Raw genomic sequence first — 24,570 nt, 5'->3', positions numbered from 1 at the left:
TGTTTACTACTTCTCATAACACAACAACTAGGGGTCACAAAACGAAATTAATAGGCAGCAGGTTTAAAACAAATAAAAGGAAGTATTTCTTCACACAATGCACAGTCAACCTGTGGAACTCCTTGCCAGAGGATGTTGTGAAGGCCAATACCATAACTGGGTTCAAAAAAGAACTAGATAAATTCATGGAGGATAGGTCCATCAATGGCTATTAGCCAGGATGGGCAGGAATGGAGTCCCTAGCCTCTGTTTGCCAGAAGCTGAATGAGCGACAGGAGATGGATCACTTGATGATTACCTGTTCTGTTCATTCCTTCTGGGGCACCTGGCACTGGCCACTGTCGGAAGACAGGATACTGGGCTAGATGGACCTTTGGTCTGACCCAGTAGGGCCATTCTTATGTTCTTATGAGTCTCCGGCACCTCTCTTTTACACTGGTTTTACACTGACATTGACTTGAGTGTGCCGGTTTGAAACAAGAATCAGGCCCTCAGTGATCAGATGGCTCGATGGATCAAACCTTGCTTTGCAAAAGCCATTTCCTCTTAGTGTCAATGTTTCTCTTCTCCATGTGTAGGGATCAGTTGGGGGCATACATGGTAAGGACCAGACTGGGAGCAATTTCTCAGATGTTTTAAAAGACAGGTGCCACTTGCCTGCAGGTGAAGGTCACAACTTGTGAGTTACCAGTGCTTTGGGACTGAAGGGTTCTGTAGAACTCCCTGGACCATTTCCATCCCAAGTGTAACACCACTGAAGTACAGCCTGTTGAGTCCTTGTGAGAGAAAGATTTTGACACTCTGTCCATGTCTGATTTGTAGTGATAGTAATGACCATTCTGATGTAATGCTCAGAAGCTGGGTGAATGACTAAACCAATGCTTCCAACATAACTCCTCTGTAAATCTATTGAATTAAATAGATCTGTATGGATACAAACCCTACATTATGGAGCTGTGTGGTTATTCTCATATAACCTCCACACGTTGTGTGCAGGGTGGCTTATTCAGTCTTACAGAGACTATTAAAGGCTTGTCAGAGGGCAGTGTTATCCAGTGGTCTGAGCACAGGACTGGGAGCTTGGAACTTCTGTACCTAACCCCTGCTCTACCACTCCCTATCTGCAGTGGCCTTCAGTAAAGCATTTAACATCTCTGTGTCTGTCCCCCCATTGTTACATGGAGATGGTAACACTTATCTACCTCACAAGACTGAGTCATGATTGTACAGAGCTTGAGAAGAAAAGTTAAGTGCTTTCTAAGTGTTACTGTTGATGCAGCACGATTGATTCTTAATGTTCGGCTCCTCTTTCAGTGTGCTCATGTTGTTCGGTGTGCCGAATCCTCAGAGGTGAGTGCTGGATTCCACGCATCCCTTGTGCGCACGGCTGCATTCACCTGCGATGTCTTGCTGTTTTTATTCTTGCTCCCTGGCTTTCTTAACAAAGAGGACAACTGAATAAAGGCTGGGGCAACAATGAATGAGTTTGTAACTGAAAAACGAGACTCGGGGCTGCGCTGTGTGTGTTTCGTTGCTAACCATGCATTTCCGTGAGCTCTTTCTTTCACTCACTGACCTGCATTACAGAGGCTGTGGAGTGCTTTGACTTCAGCCCTGTGGATATTGGGGAGTTTTGTGCCACTGTTGCTTCACCAGTGCAAATCCCCAGCATAGATGCATTGTGCCAATGTAAAACAGGGCTTGCTCTGCTGCGATTGTGACTAAGCAAGAGAAAATTACCAGGGTACATCACACCAGTCCCAGCCTCGTCTTGCACTGGTACAGTGTGTCTACACTAGGCGTTTGCACAGATGTCACTACGTAGATGCATTTACACCAGTACAGATTTCTCTAACATAGACCTGGTCTATACCTAAAACTTAGATTGACCTCACTACATCGCTCAGGGCTGTGGAAAATTTCACCCCCCTGTGACGTTGTTAAGCTGACCTAAGTTCTGGTTTAGACACTGCTAGGTCAATGGAAGAATGCCAACCTAGATACCACCTCTCAGGGCATGTCTACACTACAAACTTTTGCCGCCACAAGTTACGTTGGCATAAAGCCGCCACAGTTACTTTAGTCCTTGTGCACATGCAAACTTTGCTTCTTGCGTCAGCGCTGCGTGTACTCAGTAGGAGTGTTTCTGTCGATGCGCAATGTGGTGCACCATGGTTAGGCATCCCAGGGTGCAACTTGCCGCCATTCAGCTCACTGACTTTTTGGGAAGTTTTGGCAAAGCATGGTGGGACAGAAATGAGTTGGACAGGGTTCACTGGGACTGCAGGGTCAAGTTTCTACCCTGTCGTGCCATCTTTATCCCATAATTTTTGCACTTATTTTGAAAATACCATGAACCTGCGTGGGACCTGTTGCTGTACGGCATCTCTGACAGAAGCATGGAGCCTGCTCAGCTTTGCACAGTTATCATGAACATTGTGAGCACAGGACGCATGGTCCTCTAGTATTTGCAAAACCACAGAAGTGCCGTGGGGAACATGATGATTTCCTAGAGGTCAGATTGCTGTTGGACGTGGCGAGAACCAATTCAGGGTTGGTGGTGGTGGTCACGGAGCAGCTGGAAATGGCAGCGTGCCACTTCTGGGCCTGAGAAATGAGCACTGACTGGTGGGCTCGCATTGGAATGCAGGTTTGGGATGACGAGCAGTGGCTGCAGAATGTACGGATGTGCAAGGCCACGTTCCTGGATCTCCAGCACAGGGACACCAGAATGAGAGCTGCACTGACAGTGGAGAAGCGAGTGGCAATTGCACTATGGAAACTTGCAACCCTGGATTGCTACCAGTGGGAAATCATTTTGGAGTCGGAAAATGCACTGTGAGGGCTGTTGTCATGCAAATGTGCAGGGCCATTAATCGTCTCCTGCTATGCAGGGCTGTGACTCAAGGCAATGTGCAGGGTATAATGAATGGATTTGCAGCAGGGTATAATGAATGGATTTGCAGCAGTGGGGTTCCCGAACTGCAGTGGCGCGATAGACAGCATGTATATTCCTGTTTTGGCACCAGACCACCTTGCCACATAGTACGTCAACAGAAATGGCTACCATTCTGCGGTTATTCAAGTGCTGGTGGATCACCAGAGACGTTTCACCGACTGCAGTGTTGGCTGGTCAGGAAAGGGACATGATGCTCACATCTTAAGAACACAGGACTGTTCAGAACGCTAAAACCAGGGATATTGCTTCCCGACCGGCAGAATCCCATTGGTGATGCTGAAATGCCAATAGGGATCCAACCAACCCCTTATTCCCGTACGCAGGCCACCTTGGCAGCACCAAGGAAAGATTCAACAATTGGCCCAGCTGGTGCAGAATGACAGCTGAATGCGCTTTTGGTAGATTGACGCAAAGGGGGAAAAGGTGCTGCCAGGGTGGAGAGCAGAGATGGAGCAGCAGTCTGCTGAGTGTGAACAGCCAGACACAAGGGATATCGGAAGAGCTCAATGCAGAGCTGTATGGCTCAGGGAGGCTTTAAAGAGCATTTTAATAGTGAGCCACATTGATGTGTGGTGATGCACTGCGCTCTACCTAGCTCTGCAGTTTGAGGGCCTGTTAGGCATTGTGTGGTGCTTGGTGCACGTCTATGGCTATAACCGTTTCAATGCACCTATTCATTTTGTGATGCTTGCTGCACATTTATGATTATCACACTGTGTCTGTCTCTGCACCTCTGAGTTGTGTCAAAGTGTACAATCACAAGAGGGTGGGTGCTTTCAATGTGACCAGCCATTCTGCAGCATACGTTGGAAACTAATAAAGGATGACTTATTTTCCAAACGACAGAGTTTTATTGAATAACAAAAAACACTTCAAAAAAATTCTGTGCAAGTTAAAAGCAAACACATTAAAACAGTGGTTCCCAAACTAGGGGTGCCGCTTGTTCAGGGAAAACCCCTGGTGGGCCAGGCCAGTTTGTTTACCTGCCGCGTCCGCAGGTTTGGCCGATCGCGGCTCCCACTGGCTGCGGTTTGCCGCTCCAGGCCAATAGGGGCTGCGGGAAGGGCAGTCAGCACATCCCTTGGCCCGCGCCACTTCCCGCAGCCTCCAGAGGCCGAGAACGGCGAACCGCGACCAGTGGGAGCTGTGATTGGCTGAAGCTGCGGACGCTGCAGGTAAACAAACCAGCCCGGCCCACCAGGGAGTTTCCCTGAGCAAGCGGCACCCCTAGTTTGGGAACCACTGCATTAAAACCTTAACAAATTTTTGGAACAGAGCTTAAAGAATGGGAAGTAACATTCATGTCCATTATAGTTACACATACTACATCGTGGCTCTCACGGCTCAGTGTATTTGAAGCTCTGGTTGTACTTAATGTCCCCTGGTGTGCAGTAGGGATGCGGCCCCTGATGCCACGTGAAATGTTGATTGGGATACAGGGAGGTGCTGTGATGGAGCTCTCCATGGACTGCAAAGGGATTTTTGAGATGTTAGGGGGCTTATTCCTTCACCCACTTACTTCCCTGATCCTTCTCGCATGAACAGAGAGCAACAATACCCGAAGTCCAAAGGTGCAAACAATTCGATGTTTATTGGGGTGAACTTCCAGCAAGCATGATTCCAGTTTTCTTCCTTAGTGTCCTCCTTCCCAGCTCTGACACCACAGAGCCTTACACCTGTGTCCCTGTTCCCATTCCTGCCCTTAGCAAAACATTATTCCAATTTCCTTACCCCCATTCCCTGTTCCCATTTCCCCCTTTAGCAAAACATGATTGCAATTTCCTTACCCCCATTCCCTGTTCCCATCTCCCACAACCACCCCCACTCCCCCCCACACCCACACCCCCTCACTTCCTCATTGACTACAGATTATATAGTAAAACTTGAGTTCTGCTTAGCTATACCTTAACCAATCATTTTCCTGAAATTTAACTAACCAATCCTAACATATTGTAACATGATTATGTAACCAATTATATCCCACCACCTTAATTAGTTTACACCCAGCAAAATTAATTATACAGCAGACAGGAACAATCACAGAACCAGACAGAGATTATACAGACAAACAAGAGCAAAGTGACAGGTTTCAGAGGAACAGCCGTGTTAGTCTGTATTCGCAAAAAGAAAAGGAGTACTTGTGGCACCTTAGAGACTAACCAATTTATTTGAGCATGAGCTTTCGTGAGCTACAGCTCACTTCATCAGAGCAAAGTGGGAACTATAATGACAAAACAATACAGAAGTGAGGATTTCACATCCCAGTATTGATAAGTGAGTTCTTGCCAGACAGGATGCTGTTTCCTTTTACATTTTCTAGGCACTTCCCTTTCTCTGGAGGCGATAGGCATTATCAGGACAGGATTGTTTTCCTAACAGCCCAATAGCACCTTCTTTCAATGTGACTAGTTTGGAATGTGAGGATGTGACCGGTCGCTTCCTAGTTTATGGCTGCCTCTGCTGCTTAGCCAAAGGCCTTAGCCTAAGAACAGGGCCTCAGACTGTCACAGTAAGAGAAGGCCCTTACACCAGCAGACAGTGATTTTGATTCTTTCTTTTATACCTCTGTAACTAGCCAAGTGATAAGAATACCCCTAAATTCTTAAAGTACAGGCCTTTGCAGACAGGCCTGAATATCTTTATCCTAACAGTCCACAAGAGTCTGCAGCATCCATGTTTGCTGCCAGAGAAGCCCCATTATATTCCAGTGCATCTCCCTCTCTGACTCCTGGGCCTTTCTCCTGTCCACTCTTTCCTTCTCCATATAGTTTGCAATATTCATCCTCCAGATCCCCTGGTCATGGTCTGATGCAGCACTGGCTTGTAGGATCTCACTGAACATGTCATCTCGAGTCCTCTTCTTTCTCCTCTTTATCGGGCTCAGGTGTACCCCGGGTGTGGAGGGGGCATCCCTCAAGGCTTTAGCAACAGCAGCTGCAGATAAAACACACAGAGGTACCATTGTCAGTATTGTCACAGCAGAAGTGAAGAATCAGAATTCCCGTCCCTAGCTCCTCTAAAGTTTTAAACCAGACATGGTTATTGACACTTCTATTTCAGAGGGCTTGTACATGGCACCACTCACAGCCACAGATGACCAGTGCCTGGTGATAGTGGGGGGGCAGAGAGAGGGCAGCCAGCGTCAGCAGTGTTACTGAGCATGGTCAGTCTGGGTGAGCGTGCTCAGTACAAGCCAAGCAGCCAATCTGGGGTGGGTGGGCTCATCACCCCTCATGCCCCCCCATGTGTCACCTCTGCTCACAGCACTGGCCCTGGTGAGTATGGCCTGAGATCGGAATTGCTCGGTTGCATGAAGCTGTGAATATAGGGCAATGGCACTGAATATCGGCATCATTTTCTACTGGGGGTGATTCTAGCTGATATCTCACTCCTGAGGGTAACAAAGGCACTGAGAGCACAGCTGCTGCTGGTGTCCCAGAGCTGCCTGAGCCCATGTGCCACTAGCCTCTTTACTGAAATGGTGACTACCAAAGTTATTGCTAACTGTCATGGGAAAGTGTCCTACCACAGAGGAAGAAATAAGGCAGCCATGCCTAGAAACCTTCAGGAGAGGATTGCAGAGTACCTCCATGAATGTTTCATCAAGGATTCAAGGGACATCCCTGTCAGGGTTCCCTCCCCACTCTGAACTCTAGGGTACAGATGTGGGGACCCACATGAAAGACCCTCTAAGCTTATTTCTACCAGTTTAGGTTAAAAACTTCCCCAAGGTACAAATTCTTCCTTGTCCTTGGACTGTATCACTGCCACCACCAAGTGAGTTAGACAAAGATTCAGGAAAAGGACCACTTGGAGTTCCTGTTTCCCCAAAATATCCCCCAAAGTCCCTTCACCCTCTTTCCTGGGGAGGCTTGAGAATAATATACCAACCAAATAGGTAAACAAGGTGAGCACAGACCAGACCCTTGGGTTTTTAGGACACTAAAAACCAATCAGATTCTTAAAAACAGATCTTTATTATAAATAAAAAAATAAGAGAAGCACCTCTGTAAAATCAGGATGGAAGGTAATTTTACAGGGTAATAAGATTTTAAAAACACAGAGGATTCCCCTCTAGGCAAAACTTCAAAGTTACAAAAACAAGAATAAACCTCCCTCTTAGCATAGGGAAAATTCACAAGCTAAAACAAAAGATAATCTAATGCATTTCCTTGCTTTACTTACAATTTTTGTAATCTAGATGCTTATTTTAGGTAGGGTTTTAGGAGATGGTTTTTCCTGCCCTGGTCCCTCTCTGTCCCGGAGAGAACAACAAAGAGAGCACAAACAAAAAAACCTCCCCCACAGATTTGAAAGGATCTTCTTCTCTTATTGGTCCCTTTGGTCAGGTGTCAACCAGGTTATTTGAGTTTCTTAACCCCTTACAGGTAAAGGAGGGATTTTATGCTACCTTAGCTGTATGTTTATGACAATCCCTATGTACATAAACGAACTGCTCCACATGTGACCCCTGCCTGACTCTACAAGGGAAAGAAAAGCAGATAACAACTCTACCTCTCTTTGTGGTAATATACCTCTTCCAGATTAATGAAAAGTCATTAGCTGTGTCCTGCTAAGTTGGAAACGCCATCACTGTAACGGGAAATAAATTTACACGCTTACCCGAGGTTCCTTCCCCAGCATCGGGCTCACTTATGCTCGACTGGTGGGACTGACTAGACTTCACTGGAGTCTCAAACAGGTCCTGGTTCATGGCATAGTTGGATCCCCCAGTCACATGTCCCCCATCCTCCTTGTCCTCACTTTTCACGCCCGGGGCTGTGTCTCGGGCTCCTGGGAGGTATCCACAGTAGTGTGCAGGGTAGCATTGGGGTCTCAGCAGTAGCCGTGCCTCTGTAGCAGCTGGAGTGTAGACATGCCCTGTAGTTGGGGGGTTGGCTGTCAACACTGTTTTCAGCACCACATCAATTAGATCAGTTCCTTGCCAGACCTAGGTCATATCCTTCCCTTTGCTCTTTATCCTGGTGGGAGGGAAAGGTCCTTTGTTTTGAGTGTGCCATGAATGGAGGGTTGGGCTGCAAGGGACATTACCTAAAGGTAAATAAAAACAAATCCTTGCTGTATTATTTGCTGATGGCACCTTAGGTAATTAGCAGTGAAAGGGGTTTTAAATGTATTCTTCAGTCTTTGTACTTATTGTTTATTGTGTGCACTTCTGTCACCCTGGAAATGCAACAGCACAAAGATCAAAGGGTTGCAGTGCTCCCACACCCTCTCCAGCCATTCCTTTCCACAGGGCCCATTCCCCTCACCCACACAGCCTCAGGGCCTGATTCTCCATTGCTGCCTTCTTGTGTAGCCATTTGCCTACCTGCAACATTAATGCTCCATGATCTGGTGATTCTGACCTGGTAGCTTTTTACAGACACTTGGCACAGGTGGACAGGACTCCCCTTTGTCTGTCAGGGTTGGCCATCAGGACCAGGTAATTGGTCACTGTCCCTTTTCTTTCAAGTTCAGTTTCATTTTCTGGTTCTCAGGCACTAGTACAGTTTTGCAATGAGTGAACAACACTGCAGGACCATACAAAGACTGTTTAAAGCGATTCATATTAGATTTCAGAAGTGCCCCTATTGCTTTAAGAAACTCTAGTTTTGGACTATAAACTTGTCTGACAACATCGATTTGAATCCAGAAGTGTTTCTCATAAAAAAAGGGCTTAATCCTTAACATTGTCAGGTATAGAGCTTACTACCATGAGGAAATCTTACTTAAGTCTCTGAAAGGGGGTTATTCATGTTATTAAACCCAGGAGTTCATGTGTGGCCTGTGTTAAACTTTACACACTGCCTTTAAGATTTTCCTTTTCTTATTCAAAATAAGCATTTACAAATAATTCAGCCACTGGGAGCATGTTGGTAAGAATACGCTGAAGCTCCATCTTGTGCCTCTACAAGCTGCCCTTTCTCTGGCTCCAAAGCAATAGTGAACTGGTCCCTGAGTAAATTAGATGAGTGTATTTTCTCAAGTCTGCAAAAAGCAGGGAGAAAAGCAACCCAGCTCTGTACAAGAGCTTGAGAGATGCTAAGTCTTTCTACACTGTTATTTATCCTTGAGACAAGGTGGGTGAGGTCATATCTTTTATTTGACCAACTTCTGTTGGTGGGAGAGACAAGCTTTGGAGCTTACACAGAGCTGCATAGGCTCGGGAAGTAGCGGTGTGGGGGATGCTCCAGCACCCCCAGGTTGTCCGCCTGGGGTCCCACCGCCGGCTCCAAGCCCCTGCCACCCAGGGTCCTGACCACTGGACCCACTACTGCTTGGGGGCTCCACTGCCGGCCCCTGGTCCTGCTCAGCCGCCGGTCCCGCTCGGCCACCAGCCCTGCACCCCAGGTCTTGCTGCAGGCCTGGGGTGCTGCTCACCTGCAGCGTCCCAGCCGCCGACCCTGCAAGCGGGGTCCCAGCTGCCGGGGGCCTGGGGGCTCTGCTGCCAGCCCCAGGGTCCCGCCCAGCCACTGACCTCACATGTGGGATCCCAGCCGCCTTACCCCTGTCCCCGTCCATGTCCCCGCCTCCCGGAGCCACAGCCCTGCTCCCGGCCCCAGCTCTAGGGGCGGTGAGGGGCATGGATTGTTTAGCCAACTAATTAACACTTATTTCAAATGACAGGTTTCAGAGTAGCAGCCGTGTTAGTCTGTATTCGCAAAAAGAAAAGGAGGACTTGTGGCACCTTAGAGACTAACAAATTTATTTGAGCATAAGCTTTCATGAGCTATAGCTCACTTCATCGGATGCATTCAGTGGAAAATACAGTGGGGAGATTTATATACATAGAGAACATGAAACAATGGGTGTTACCATACGCACTGTAATGAGAGTGATCACTTAAGGTGAGCTATTACCAGCAGGAGAGGGGGGCGGGGAGGAACACACAGGTGATATGGTGTGTTTTGTCTTTCATCATTTTCCTCTCTGAGTTCATTGGAGAGCGTAGTGACTGTCTGGTTTCACCCACATAGTTGCTATTGGGGCATTTAGTGCACTGGATGAGGTACACCACACGTTGTGATAGGCATGTGTAGGGCACAGGATCTTGAAATGTGTGTTGTGGGGAGTTTTGATCATTGTAGCACTGGAGAGATGTCTGCGAGTTTTGCATCTGTCCTGCTGGCAGGGTCTGGTGCTGGCTTACGTTGGTGTGTACTGGTCTGTGGGGAGTTTGCTTCTGAAAATGAGCTTGGAGAGGTTGCAGGGGAGGGGGTGTTGTTTGAAGGCCAGAAGAGGGGGTTTGGGAAAGGTTTCTTTCAGGATGGGTCCCCATCAAGTGTGGGTTGTAGTTGCTTGATACCCCAAATGGGTTCCAGTGGGGGTGGTAAGTGACAACAAGGGGTGTGTTTCTGTATTGAAAGCTGGTTCTCTCTGGATCCACGGGTCCTACACATGCCTATCACAACATGTGGTGTACCTCATCCAGTACACTAAATGCCCCAATAACAACTATGTGGCTGAAACCAGACAGTCACTACGCTTTTGAACGAACTCACACAGGAAAATGATAAAAAACAAACACACCACACCACCTGTGGGTGAACACTTTTCACAAAGCAATCACTCTATATCTGACCTCTCAATCCTCATCCTCAAAGGAAACCTGCACAACACTTTGAAAAGACGAGCCTGGAAGCTTAAATTAATAAATTTTCTAGACACTAAAAATCATGGACAGAATAGAGACACTGGATTTATGGCTTATTACAACAATCTGTAACCTAATAATACCCCCCCCCCAGCTGCCTTTCCCCCCTCCACACCCTCCATTCCCACTTTCTCCCCTGACTGGAGGGACTGAATGGTCCCTTGAAATATGTGTTACCTACTTATACTAAACAATCTGTTCCCTTTTGTATTTATCTGTGACACTCTGAGTACTTGTCCCAGACCTGAATATCTCTGTGTAAACTCGAAAACATGTCTCTCTCTCTGACAGAAGTTGGTTCAATAGAAGATATTAGCTCACCCACTTCGTCTCTCTAATGTCATGGGACTGACAGGGCTACGATAACATATTTATCCTCATTTAGCACACACATTGTGTTCAATGCTGTACAAGATGCAAGAATAAATATAGTCTCAGCCCCAAAGGGTTTATTGTTTAAACAAGCAGGCACACAAAGCTTGTCTACACTAGGAAAATTAGAGGCCACTTTATAGCCATGGTGCAGCTGTAGCCATGGGAGCAATAGCATCAGTGCAAGTGCAAGTAAGACTCCATTGTTTTTCTCATGGAAACCTGCTCCTGTATCATTCATTCATTTATTCATATGAATGTAGTGTCTCAGAGGCCGAGGTATGGACCAGGACTTCATTGTGCTAGGCGCTACACAAACACAGAATAAAAAACAGTCCCTGCCCCAAATGTAAAACCATTATTTTTATTGGAAAACAGCATTGCAGGAACAATCTGCTGCTCCTGCTCCATGCATAATGCTCCACGAATGTCATTCACAGCACAAAACATTACTCAGGAAACAGATATTAATAGTAATAAAAAACCAGGAAAAGGTATCATGAGCCAGAACATTTATGGCAAAGTCCTGTTCCCATTGCTGCAGATGAGGGTTTTGCCATTGGCTTCAGTGGAGTAGGAGTTGACATGCAGCTGGTTACAGGTGTCATGGAATGTATTTTCCCATTTTTATTAATCTACAACCCCTTGATTTCCTCAGAGAGAGAATAAAGTGTCGGCTAAGCACACACTGGAATCACTCCAGATAGCAAGTAGATCTGTCAGGATCAGACTACAGTGGAACCCTCTTATACTGGAGCTGTTTGTTTCACAGAACAGCTTAATTATGCAGTTTGTTCACTCTAACTGGCCTCACAATCTGCACATTGCAGGGTACTGATATAATTCAGGACAATCATCCTCCTTTTCTGTGAACAATTTCACTAACTCCAAGCCCATTGTAAATGGGTTCCACAATACACATGAAAATGTGTCTTCTTGACAGTTCCTGTGTCAGCCTTTCTTACTCTGACTCAGTGGTATGCCTTTTCTGGCAAAGTTCCCTCCAGTGGCTTTTAAAGAAGTATTTGATTTACTTCTACTATATTAAGGCCCTGTTGAAAGATCAGGCTATAACATCAGGGAACATTGATACTATGAAATCACAACTTGGTTCCATTCTGGGATCTTCAGAAAGGGTTAAATTAATATCCCCAGTGATGCATGCTTGTTTGTTGGATGCTGGCTGTATCTGGAAAATGCACAAATCCTGATGGGATATTAAACAAGCTTTCTTGGAATTTGCACTTTTAAAATAAAAGCTGCTTTTTTTTTTACTAAATACTCTCAGCTCAACCAATCTTATCAGATAGATACCTTTGCACTGATGAGAAGAGCAATTTCAATTCTGATAGTGAATAAGTACATCTGAAAGAGATTTAACAAGCAGAACTGTGAGGAGCGCTGTTATGATAGCAAACACTGTGCTTTTGGTGAGGGACCCTTATCAGTAAAATACTGATCAAAAACTGGGAACAGTAAGAAATGTTTAAAGATGTTGCATCCGATGAAGTGAGCTGTAGCTCACGAAAGCTCATGCTCAAATAAATTGGTTAGTCTCTAAGGTGCCACAAGTACTCCTTTTCTTTTTGCAAAGACAGACTAACACGGCTGTTACTCTGAAACTTAAAGATGTTCGTGACCAATGGGACTATATGCCTGAGCAGGGCTGAGGGTTGTGCTCCCAAATGGATGACCAATACAAGAATGTGTTCCTTTAAAGCAACTGTGCAGTTGTAACACGGGATCCCAGACTTGGTTGGCAGACTCAGTTAGTCATGCACAATGTGTTGCCGTGTAAAGCCGGCTCCTGGAGCTCTCCCAGTAAAATAAAGTTGGATGTTTTCTGGTGTGTCCCCACAAGGCAGGGAGACATGTCATGTACAACCAGTGGCAGGGTTCTTAGGATACAGCTGATCATGATCTTAAAGGCACATTCACCAAATTGTGCATTTTTAACCAATCATGTGCTAGTATGTTACAAATATGCCCAAATCCTTATTTTTAGCATGTTACAAATTACACCTGAGATTACTGAAATGGAAAGAATTTTTAAAATCTAATTGACTTTTCACATGTATGCTGTTTGTTTGCATTTTTGAGTTAGGACAATTAAATAGCTTAGTCAGTTTTACTTTTGTTCCTAGTCAGTTTCACTTATAGGTTCTCTGGCACTTGCAGAATACAGGGAAATATTGATTTGTTTCAAAAACTATTTCCAGTGGAACTTAAAACCACAGAAAATGTCTACTGGTTGCAGGGTTGTTGGTTTTTTTTCTTTTGTTTGTTTTAAAGCCTCTTGTTACAAACCCTAACTTTTGGGCCACATTTGAAAGGGATGCTATACAGGAACACAAACGTGAGTACATTACCTCGGAATTACAACTCATGAGTTTCTCTAGGCTTTTAAAATATTTTAATCCTTACCCTGCTTAATTCAGGGAATGGGAGGTTATGTACATAGAAAGTCAATATGTACGTCTGCTGCCCAAGCATGTTAACAAGAGAGAGTTAAAACATGCATTTCAGTTTAATAAACTACAGTTTAACCACTGGTGTTACAGGCAGTGATGATGAAGCTCTGCAGAAGATTTCTGAGCTCTGCAACAATGTTCCATTTTTCTACAAATGTTTTCCCTAAAAGTTTGTTCTTTTCTTTTCTCTATGTGACTATTGTGGGACTCTGATGTAAGTGTTACAGCTTTGCATGACTTTTCATCTGAGCTATTTAGAATAGACTAGCTTTCTCCTTGCATTTAACGCCTTAATCATTTGTGGGATGTGTTTTCATTAACTGATGACTCCGTTGATGATGTGACTAGACTTGTTTGCCTGATTAATATTGAGCCTGACTTATGTTTTGAAAAGATGACCCTCCTGATACCCTTTGTTATTATGATTGCTGTACAGTGTGTGGGGGTGGCTATACTTAGCTTCTTGGTTTGGCAAAGAAACAGTTGCTGTGAGACATGTAATTTGTCCAGTTACCTTCTGGAAATGAATACCTTTTGAATCTAATGAATGAAAAGGGATTGAGCTCCAATGCTTTCATTGACTCATTAACTAATATGGAAGAAGTAAGATGAGTGACCCACAGCAAAGAAGATGAGATTTTGCTTTTGTGTGACCTTGTCTTGCATTATAGTAATATGATCTCTAACATGTGACCGATACAATATGTGACTCTGAACTATCCTATTCTCCTAGGGGAATTTAATCAGCAAGGCGATCATGTCATTAGGCAAAATGAGTCCTTTGCTCATCCACCAATCACATATGGGACCAGGTTCTGATCTCTGCTATACTGGTGTAAATCCATTGAGATTACTCTGGATTTTCACAAGTGTAGAGGAGAACAGAGTCCTGTCCATAATGCAGCAATTGCTGAGCAAGTGCTCTGCTACGAAAGCTCCTTTGGTGCTGCACAATGGGTTTAGTCCTTTCTCAAGGAGGATTTACCAGCCTACATCAAATCATAGGCATTAGAGATGACCACAACCTATTAGGTCATGTTCTCCATCTCCTTGTCAGTAAGTACAGAATTGTTCTCTGCTAGCTTAGGCCCGGACTCAGCAAAATACTTAAGCATGTACGTAAGTGCTTTTTACAATCGGGATTTTAGGCCCAAATCCTCAAAGATATTTGGGTGCCTAACTCCCACTGATTTCGGTAGGAGTTAGGTACCTTAATACCTTTGAGGACCCGGGTCTAAGTGCTTTGCTTGGTCTAATTTTAAATGTCTGAAGCATCGAGCCTCAGTGTGCTGCTGAATGTTGTTTCCGTCTGAGCGAATTAAAGCCCTCAGACTTGGCTTGGTGATCATCGCAGCCTGAGGGGAGACACCCCTGTATATGATGGGCTTATAATTATTGTAATCATGGCAGCAGTCTCAGCTCTGGGAGCTGAGCCATAGAATTCATCCAGGTGCATGTGGAATGCTCCAGTCTCTCTCACGTGCCATGCGATGCTGCTTCCCAGAGCAATTCCTGTGCGTCTGCTTGGAGATGCGCAGGAGTAAGTGCGACAGGCCAAGACCCCATCCACACCCATGTAGTTCAGGCTGACGTGTGGCCCTAAGCATGTCTCAGAGCAGATGTGCTGGAATCAGTGAGGGAGGTGGAGGGATTTGGCTGGCCACTGTTGCTCAGATACAGCCACCTGCTGACCGGTCTGGGAAACACTTACAGTGGCCAGACTATAGGCTGTTCCTCCAGTCTCTACAGAAATGCTCTGTGCTAGAGCAGCTGGTAGGGGAATGGGTGCTGATGATCTAAAATCCTGCACCAAAGCTTCAGATCATAATAAAACATTTTAGGAAGCACGAAAAGGTCACCCAGCCACACGTGCCCTCCCTTTCAAAGAGCATGTCAGTCCCAATGTATTTCTATATCCTTCAATCCACTCCTTCTCCTGAAACAAATCGAGCTATCTCTGGGACTCGTCAATATGCTCTTTGCCTCAGTATCTTTTCCCAGTTGCTTATTGCACATGTTGTTTATTGGTCAGGCTAGTGCCCTTAGCATGAAGTACAAAGTTCCCTGTTTATTCTTAGTTTCTCCTGCAGCAAAACCTGGTTTAGAGAATTTACCTCCATCGCCATTATCCATTTCTCTTCTCCACCGTCATGGCCACAGAAACCATCCCTACAGCTGACACTAATTGACACTCTTGTTGGCAGCCCTTCTTCAGTAACAGCCCTGCTATGGAACTAGTGTATGCTGTGCCGTGTTGGACCACAACTGCAGAATACTGCTCTCCCCGTCTGTGTTCGGAGGCGACGCCCTGTACACGGATCTCCTCCCTGCTGCACTGCAGAGGGTGTGGGATCAGTCACCTCCATGGCACCTCCTATCCCTCCACTCTGGATTCCATGGAAGGTACTTCCTGGGTCCAAAATCCACAGAGTAGGGCGGTTTAGACAGTCATTGTCCCCCCCTCCCCTCCCTCCTGGAGTCCAGGTTGCTAGCAGAACACAAGTGGCTAAAGTCTGGCAGGTTTTTGGTGGCTTCTATGAAGTGAGTTGGAGGGTCTCAGTCCAATTCCTGGGGGACAAGTGCCCATCTAGCAAAATCACCATCATCAACAGAGTTAATTGGCCGTCGGCAAAGAGAGGTAAAGGACTAAAACAGCTGGAGACTGAACCCTCAGGCTTCTAGAGAGGTGCCTGCAGGGCAGGGTAAAGGCACCACGCTGGTGGAGCACTGCAGCTGCTACTCATGGAGTACCAGTCCTGGGGACAGGCTGCCCATCTGGCATTTATGTACCAGCACCAAATTCAAAAGAGAGAGAGAAAATAGCAGCAATGTGAGCCAAAGAAAGGTGTGATTCTCTCACAGATTGGCAGGGCTGTTGGTCCCTTCCCTGTGTCTTCTGTTGTCTGGTGAAATGCTGGCTTTAGGGATAAGGGGTTGAGCGCATTTGATCATGTAAAGTTTGCATGTTTCCTCGGGCGGCGGGTGAAACTTCCCTGAGGAGCAGCTAGCCCCCTGCTCTGCCTCTTTTGGCCACCGTTCCCCCTCTGAGGCCACGCACCCGCTCGCTGCTCTCAGCCTCTCCGTGGCCCCGGCCAGGGTGGGATGGGAGGGGGCAGAGAACTCAGTCAGGACCAGGGGAGGGGCGCTGAGAGCTCGGCCCTGCCTGGGGTCAAGCTCTCAGCCTCGGCTGGGACCGCAGCGGAGCTCTCGGCCCGAGCTGGAGCTCTGAGCCCAGAGCCCCTTCCTCGTTCCGCCTGCGGCCCCATCCATGGCCCCACCACATTCTGCCGCTTCCCCCACAGCCTCACCCCCATTCCGCCTCTGCTCCACCTCTTCCCTCCAAGCCCCGCCCCCTGCTTGGTCCATCCCCCACTCCCCCTGTGGCCCCAAGACCGGAGCTCTGTGGCCCTGCTGCATCCCTGGCCAGAGTCAAGCTCTCAGCCTCAGCTGGGACCATGGCAGAGCTCTCGGTCCTAACTGGAGCTCTAAGCCTGGAGACCCTGCCCTGTTTGGCCTCTTCCACCCGCAGCCCCGCCCAGGACCCCACCCCATTCTGTACCTTCCCCTGCGGTCCTGTCTCCGTTCCACCCCCACTCCGCCTCTTTCCCCTCAGACACCCTGCCCCCCACTTGCTTCTGCCCCCCTCCCTACCACTGAGGCCCTGAGACTGGCCGCGGCAGGGAGCAAGAGCTCCTCCAGCCCTGCGGGTGTGGCAGGAGGAGATTTTCCTGGGGGCCTCAAATCTGCCACTGCCTGCCCACTGGCAGCGCGAGGTCTGGGGAGCTTTAGCATTCCCCAGCCTCTATTACGTGCCACCCAAGATGTTTCTGTGCATTTTTGGTTTTAGTTGCGTGTGGTTCTGTAGCCTGTTTACTGATTCTGCTGGATAGTCTAGGTAATTCCTCAACAACACCGCTTGTTGACTCCCTGTCCAAGGGAATGTCATTGTCCATGTTTGGCAGCACATGGCTTGAGTTGCATTATTTTACTTGTTTAACCATTGTTGCGTTTCTCTAAAAATAGTGCAGCTGGGGTACAAGACAAAAGATTATAATTTCTTTGGGAGTGGGTAGAAACTGGGCTTGCTCACAATGGGGAAATATTTTAACCGGTTCTAAAACTGGTTCAGTTAAACTGATTCTAAAAATGACTAGCGCCATAATATAGACCCAGTTATAGGTGGTTTAAGGCAGCCTGACCCTTTTTTACTGAACAGGAAACAATCAATCAGACTGCTTTAAACTGCCTCAAACTCACCGTACACTGTCGTTCTTAGACCAGTTTTAATCTGTTTTAAAACCAGTTAGAATGTTTCCACAGTATAGACAGGGCTTAAGGACCAAATCTTATCATTTCTTTGAAGTTAATGGGAATTTTGCTCAAGTAAGGCCTGCAGGATATTGTCCTCATGTGCTAGGATGTTATATAATAAAAATTGAAAATTAGTTTCCCAAAGCATGGCCAACCTTCTGTGATGACCCCGCAGCTACAGGAGTTGCCTGTTTTCAGAGGCTTCCCTATGGCAAGACTACAAACAAGTTCAGTAACATTTGGGTTCCTCCTAATGCAAGGTTTGTTTAAGGCCCAAGCAGTTTAGGAGGAAGCATGGTCTTATGGCTAAAACAGACAATGGGGTGACAGGAGACATGAATTCTATCCCTAGTTGACTCACTGTGTGACCTGGGGCAAGTCCATCCCTTCCCCTCCCTATACTTCAGTTTCCCTAGCTATAAAGTGAGAATATCCCCCTCTGAGAGGCTTTATTAATGTTTGTGTAACACTGACAGACCCCAGTCATCAGGATCGAACCTGGGACTTCTGGAGCTAAATGCATGAGCCTCTACTCCATGAGCTAAAAGCCATATGCTCCTTAGCTAAGGCTATAGAGCAAACTCATTAATCTCTCTCTAAGTGGTCTCGGCTGCCACTAGATGGGACAGAACACCACACCCAAAAGGTGTGTGGGTTACATGTACACAGGACTTTCAGATGGGAGATGCTATATATAGGTGGGCAAAATGTTATTTCTGTCTAGTTTGTAGTAGTCTAGCTCCCTACAGTCCTTACATTTCTGTTAAAGGAAGGCAGTGCTTTAGAGATAGGTCAGCCATTATTCCACTGAACCTGTCTCCATCCGGAAGACTACACTTCAAGTTCTTCAGTAGTGATTTTGAGAACTATGTCACCATATAGGAAATAGCTCATTGGCTGATACTGTGGAATCATAGATATTTAATATCGCTACAGTCTTCCATATTGCTACTGGAGTGACTGAGATAGTTTGAACCATTACTGTACAGTAATGTGTTTTTTGTTCTAATAAGGGCACCCACTTGAAGTGCTTCTCTTCAGAGATTCTGCGTCTCGCAGTGAACTTAAAACACAGCTGTAAACAGAGCCCGCATATAAACTGTGTTTTTGAGCAATTATGGTGGCTAAGTGATTAATACCAGTGTGGCATCTTGCATGCTCTCTTAACAACATGAAGTAAAACTGAGCTCTTCCTCAAAATATCATTTTCCAGGTGTCAGAAAAAAATGCTGTACAATGAAAATGAAATGTACCCAGACTTATTTATAATGTGATTGAGAGAATACTTTCCCACACTTTTTTTTAGAACTGTCATCATCTGTAAAACCTGAAATCAGCATTGTCCCTGGCCTCTCTGTTTTAACATTTTTCGACACTGCTTGACATTGCTGGGAAAACAGACGTTTACTGCACTTACTGAAAACCACTAGAGGCCATAGTCCGACCTAGCTATTGAGATGACAGATAAATTGATATAGGCAGCAGGATCTAGTGGTTTAAGGATACTATGGCCTAGTATGTGTAGAGGCGGCCTGGTCTAGTGGACTAAGATCATGACATTCAGGAGCTATTAGTTTATTTCAACAGGCAATGGACAGGGCCATAGGCTCTGAGCTATAAAAAAAAACCCACCTTCACAAGGGGAGTAGCTCCCAGCTCCCAGCGCTGGTACACTATCTATACTGGCATGTTACAGCACTGAAACTTGCAGCGCTCAGGGGTGTGTTTTTTCACACCCCTGAGCGAGAAAGTTGCAGGGCTGTAAAGTGCCAGTGTAGACAAGCCCTTACTCTCACCATCTGTATAATAAGGGGAGTGTTAGAGCTGAGTGAATAATGGATTTTTGGTTTGGGGTTTGATTCAAACTGGATCAATTTTTTTTTCAATTTTTTTTTTGTCTAATTGCAGAACCTGAAAACTTTTTGTTTCTAATTGGCTGAAACAATTTTTGTTTTTTATTTTGTTTCAGGTTGACCATAACGTTGACTCCAAATGCGGGGGTTGAGGGTGTTCGAGTTTTTGTTAAAATTCAGCCATTTAGGGTGTTTTTCACCTTTAAAAAAAATTGGCTAAATTTGAAATGGAAATGTTGTTTTTGCATTGAAAAGTCAAAATGAAACACTTTGAAATAGTCCCAAATTCAACAAATAGTTCTGGGCTGTGAAAAATGCATTTTCCTAAGGGGAAAAAAGGTGTCACTCAGCTGTAATAGTAATACTTATGACAGGTTTCAGAGGAGCAGCCCTGTTAGTCTGTATCCGCAAAAAGAACAGGAGGACTTGTGGCACCTTAGAGACTAACCAATTTATTTGAGCATAAGCTTTCGTGATCTAAGGTGCCACAAGTCCTCCTTTTCTTTTTGAGTAATACTTATGTAACTCATGGCAATTGATTTGTTGAGTACTTTGAAGACTTAAAATGCTACGTATACTTATCAGGAATTTAAAGATCCTCTTATTATCACATTTGTGCACTTATCGCCAGTCTGAGAGGTAGAAATTGCTATTTTTATGCTGTCCTAGATTATTATAAAAAATCTATAGTTTAACTGGACCTTGAGCCAGTGATTGTCAGTAATATTTGTACAAGCAGCAAAAGCTTCCAGGCCCACAACAATTCAGAATGGAAAAGATATAAGCCATCAATTTAACTATAAAAGCACCGTAGCAAATTGTCTGCAGAGGGGTAGGAGGTTTAGTTGGAGCTAGGTACCATTTCATTGATTCATACTTTGTACTACCAATTAAAAATATCTTCTAATTTAACTGTCTGGATACACTATACCAACTTTGGACCACAATCTGCCAGTACGGTTAATGACTCAAACTGCCTCCATATAATAGCACTTAAAAAGTTCAAAATGCTGCACAGACATTAACTATTAAACAAGCATTTGCAATCTGCACACAGCGGGCCAAATTCAGTTACATCAGTGAGGTCTGATTATAGTCAGAGTGGCTTTGGCAATCTCCCAGCAGCCACTCCTTTCTGGAAGCAGTACCAGGAACTGTGGAGTAGATGTCCTGAGAGAAATGCATCTGAACGGAGTTAGAAGAGCATTAAACATGAGGCAAAACTGTAGCAGTTCAGAACACAAGGCAGCATGTCAGGGATGGGGCATATTGAACCATTACTGCTTATACTAGTGCAGCCATACTAATTCACCCCGGAATGCCTCGGTTCTGTAGTGTGAACACAGCCAAAGTGGCCAATGCAAGAGGAGATATAAGTAACTCCTCAAGTTCAGTTACAAGTTTGGTTTTTTTTGTTTTGTTTTTTTGCTGAGGTGAAAATGTTCCCTTGGTGTATTTGTTCAGATCAGTATGGTGCCAGAATGGTTTTTCTTGAGTGATTAGCCGTTTCACTGATCTGTGATCCAAATATGATTAAAACCAACTGTTTATGGAATCTACATAACATCAGATGGGCTGTTAAATTAGTCTAAATTGCATTTAAAAAGTCCAACACAGCTAATAAACACACCATAAGCTGGAGCCACTTTGGTTTCTGACACTGCAACCACTGTTACTAGAGTGTGATATATGAACCCCATTTCTATTAATCTCTGGAAGAGGCATGGCTTTGGGGTGGGATTAGTGAAATGAACAGCAGAAGCCACCACTGACCTTCCTTATCCTTTGTTTTCACCATGTAGATTTAAAAATGCTGTTGTAAGTGGTTGAGGTAGACATGGATGATGCGTGTGAAAAGCCTCGTGAGGCAAACTGTGAAACAAAAGACTTAGTGTTCTCAGATGATGAAGAGCATGATTTATTGGATCACATGGTCAAGAACAGAAGGCTCAAAAAGAAGGAACAAGCTCTTGAGGTACTTCCATATTGGAAAAGGTGCTGCAACCAGCAAGGTTGCCTGGATTTCCAGAAGGACACCTCTCTTTGGAATGGAAACGCTGTTTGAGGCCAACATTCTACTTTCAGTCTTGCAGGGTGGGTCTGGACTTGAATATTCAGCTCTTCCTATAGGTGTGGAATCTCCCTGTGGGAGTTTAAGTTCCACACCTATAAGAACAAATCAGAGCTGCAAAATTAGGAGCTAACTTTGAATTCTTCCAAAGTTTTGAGGTGTTTGGATGTGAGGTTTTGGAGATACACAAAACTCTCCATTTCACTTTGCATTTACTTAAGGGAAATTTTTATTGTCATATTTTGAGGGGAAGACAGATGGAGAGATGTGCCAAGATCCAAACACCCCAAAACTTTGGGAGAATTCAGAGCCAGATCCATACATATTCAATATGGACCTAATCCAAAGCTCATTGATATTAATAGGTCTTTCCACTGATTTCATTACTTGGATAGGCTTTGAATCAGGCCCTATATTAGCAAGTATGCTTTAATTTGTAACAAAGACAGACAGACATATAAAGGATACAAGAGCATACATTCTGCTCTGCCAGAAAAGGTTTTACCATCACTCATGTTCATAGGAAATACAGCCACAAGGCAGACAAGTCAAAGGAATAATACTTAAAAGAAATCAGAGATGGCAGAGATGAGGAAGTCTTCCAGATCTTTGCAAAAATGGAGGCAGCTGCTGTCTGCCCAGATCTGGGTTCTAAGAAATCAAAGGTGGGAAATCTCTACCAATGGGTAAGTCGGAACAGTTATACTCTTAACTTGGCTCAAAGAGAGAGTATGAAAGGGGATATTTTTGGGGTAAAAATAATACTTGTTGCTCTAAGGTGTCCTTATCTATGGCTCTAATAATACCTGAGATCATTAACAGGGGAGGAATTTTGAAAATCTCAATGACTTCTCACCAGTTATGCTCCATGTCAACTCCCTGAGTTGCTGTCTGCCGGTCCTAGCCCTGGCCCTGCTGTGGGTGGCGAGGGAGAGAAGAGACCTGGCCTTTTTGAAGTCTCCTTGCCTCTGGATGGTATCTCCTCAGGCTAGAGTGCTGCCCCCTCGCCGATGCTACTATGAAGGGAAAGAGAGAGGGTGGCTGCTCACGGACAAAACTGTGAAGTGGGCCACCAGCACAGAGCCCTGCCCTCCTCTCCCTACCAAACGAGCATCCCAGAACTATGCAGCAATGATTTCTCTCTTGTCAGGGTGGCTCTGCTGCCCCAGTAGCAGCGCTCTCCAAAGCTGCTGCAGGATCTACTCCTCTGATGCGCTATCTATTCTGTGGATGGCTCCTATTCCAGACATGGTGGCTATGTCTCTGGCAGCTCCACACACGGTGCAGGATCCATGAAGGCCACAGGATTTATACCCAGGATCACCTTCTGCAGTTGTTCCAGTGGGAGCCTCTCCGAGTTCTTCCCTTCTGGCTGGAAGCCTCAGTTCTGATATTTCTATCTCGTATTTATTTTCCATTAGGTCCGTAGTGCTCTTCAGGAATTCAGAGATGAAGAGATCGCTGAGCATGGGCTTGTGGCACAGGCATGGGACCTGGGGGACTTGGATTCTAATGCCAGCTCTGCCACAGACGTCCTCTGACATTGGGCAAATCATCTGTCTAATCTAATGAACTCATCAGTGTAGTGTCTAAACAAAACCTCTTTGAACCAGTTTCCTCATTGGTACAAATGGGATAATGAGCCCACGCTACCTCACAGAAGGATTGAGAGGCTAAATTAAACAGTGTTCATAAAGTGTGGTATGACCTTTGGTCAGAAGGTGCTATAGCAATATAAACAATTTATAATAAAAAGATAATGTAATGGGTCCCACTGGATATTAGGTTTATGCTGCAGAGGCCTCAGATACTTGTCACTGCCGGAGGCAGGGTAATGGAATGGATGAACAAATAGTTTGAGCCAGTGTAATGCACCTCATGGTCTTTTCACATCATTTAGCTGGACCCTCAGGTTTGACCCAGGTCAGCATTGAGGTGGACTGGCAGAATGCTTCTCCTTACAGTGCCTGGTCTCAGCCTCTCACTTTACAGAGCATGGACCTCTGGGCCCTCTTAGAAACCATCCCCAACTCATTTCCCCTGACACCTAAAGCTCAGTTAAATCCAAGTCTGGGGTTTAGGGAGGAGGGTAACAGCTAGTGCTGGAACTGATTGTAGTTTTTTCATGCATTGAAGGAATAAGCCAAATTAAACACGCCTCCCCCCCCCCCCCCCCCGTTTGGAAAGTCATAGCTTTTCTCCCAGGAGCTCCTCTGCCTGCATTAAAAGGGTGGCAAATACTTAAAGATGTCTTCCCCCCACCCCTCCTCTGGGTATCTGATGTCTTTAAAACACAAGAGAAGTAGAACAGAGAAGCGGTTGGCATTGGCATTACATGAGAAGCTGGGAGGAGACTTGAGATGTCTCAAAGTACTCCATTTAGGAAGGAACAATCAGTTGCACACGTACAAAATGGGAAATGACTACCTAGAAAGGAGTACTGTAGAAAAGGATCTGGAGGTCAGAGTGAATCACAAGCTAAATATGAGTCAACAGTGTAACCCTGTTTCAAAAAAAGCGAACATCATTCTGGGATGTATTAGCAGGAGTGTTGTAAGCAAAACACACGAAATAATTCTTCCGCTCTACTCCGCGCTGATTGTGCCTCAACTGGAGTACGGTGTCTGGTTCTGGGCACCACATTTTGGAAAAGATGTGGACAAACTGGAGAAAGTCCAGAGAAGAACAACAAAAATGATTAAAGGTCTAGAAAACATGACCAATGAGGGAAGATTGAAAAAATTGGGTTTGTTTAGTCCGGAAAAGAGAAGACTGAGAGGGCACAAGATAACAGTTTTTATAAAAGGTTGTTACAAGGAGTAGGACAAGAAGCAATGGGCTTAAATTGTAGCAAGAGCCATTTCAGTTGGACATTA

At 45.4% G+C, this 24,570-nt stretch overlaps 1 protein-coding gene across 3 annotated transcripts in view; it reads left to right on the top strand.

The window, feature by feature from the left end:
• The window catches only part of REEP1 (receptor accessory protein 1), a 102,186-nt gene that overhangs the window by 71,448 nt on the left and 6,168 nt on the right, over positions 1 to 24,570 (top strand). The window contains exons 7-8 of one of the 3 annotated variants that reach the window (XM_048849191.2): positions 1,315 to 1,350; positions 21,447 to 21,598. The exons of the other annotated variants lie outside the window; for them this stretch is intronic. Of the exons in view, the coding sequence (XP_048705148.1) occupies positions 1,315 to 1,350; positions 21,447 to 21,598 (188 nt within the window). The remainder of the gene's footprint in view (positions 1 to 1,314; positions 1,351 to 21,446; positions 21,599 to 24,570) is intronic. 3 annotated transcript variants of the gene reach the window in all.

The sequence above is a fragment of the Caretta caretta genome, chromosome 4 (genome assembly GCF_965140235.1).
Source record: "Caretta caretta isolate rCarCar2 chromosome 4, rCarCar1.hap1, whole genome shotgun sequence".
In the NCBI taxonomy this organism is placed as follows: domain Eukaryota; kingdom Metazoa; phylum Chordata; order Testudines; family Cheloniidae; genus Caretta; species Caretta caretta.
The sequence above is the reverse complement of the archived record's forward strand: the minus strand, read 5'-3'. Positions and strand labels throughout refer to the sequence as shown.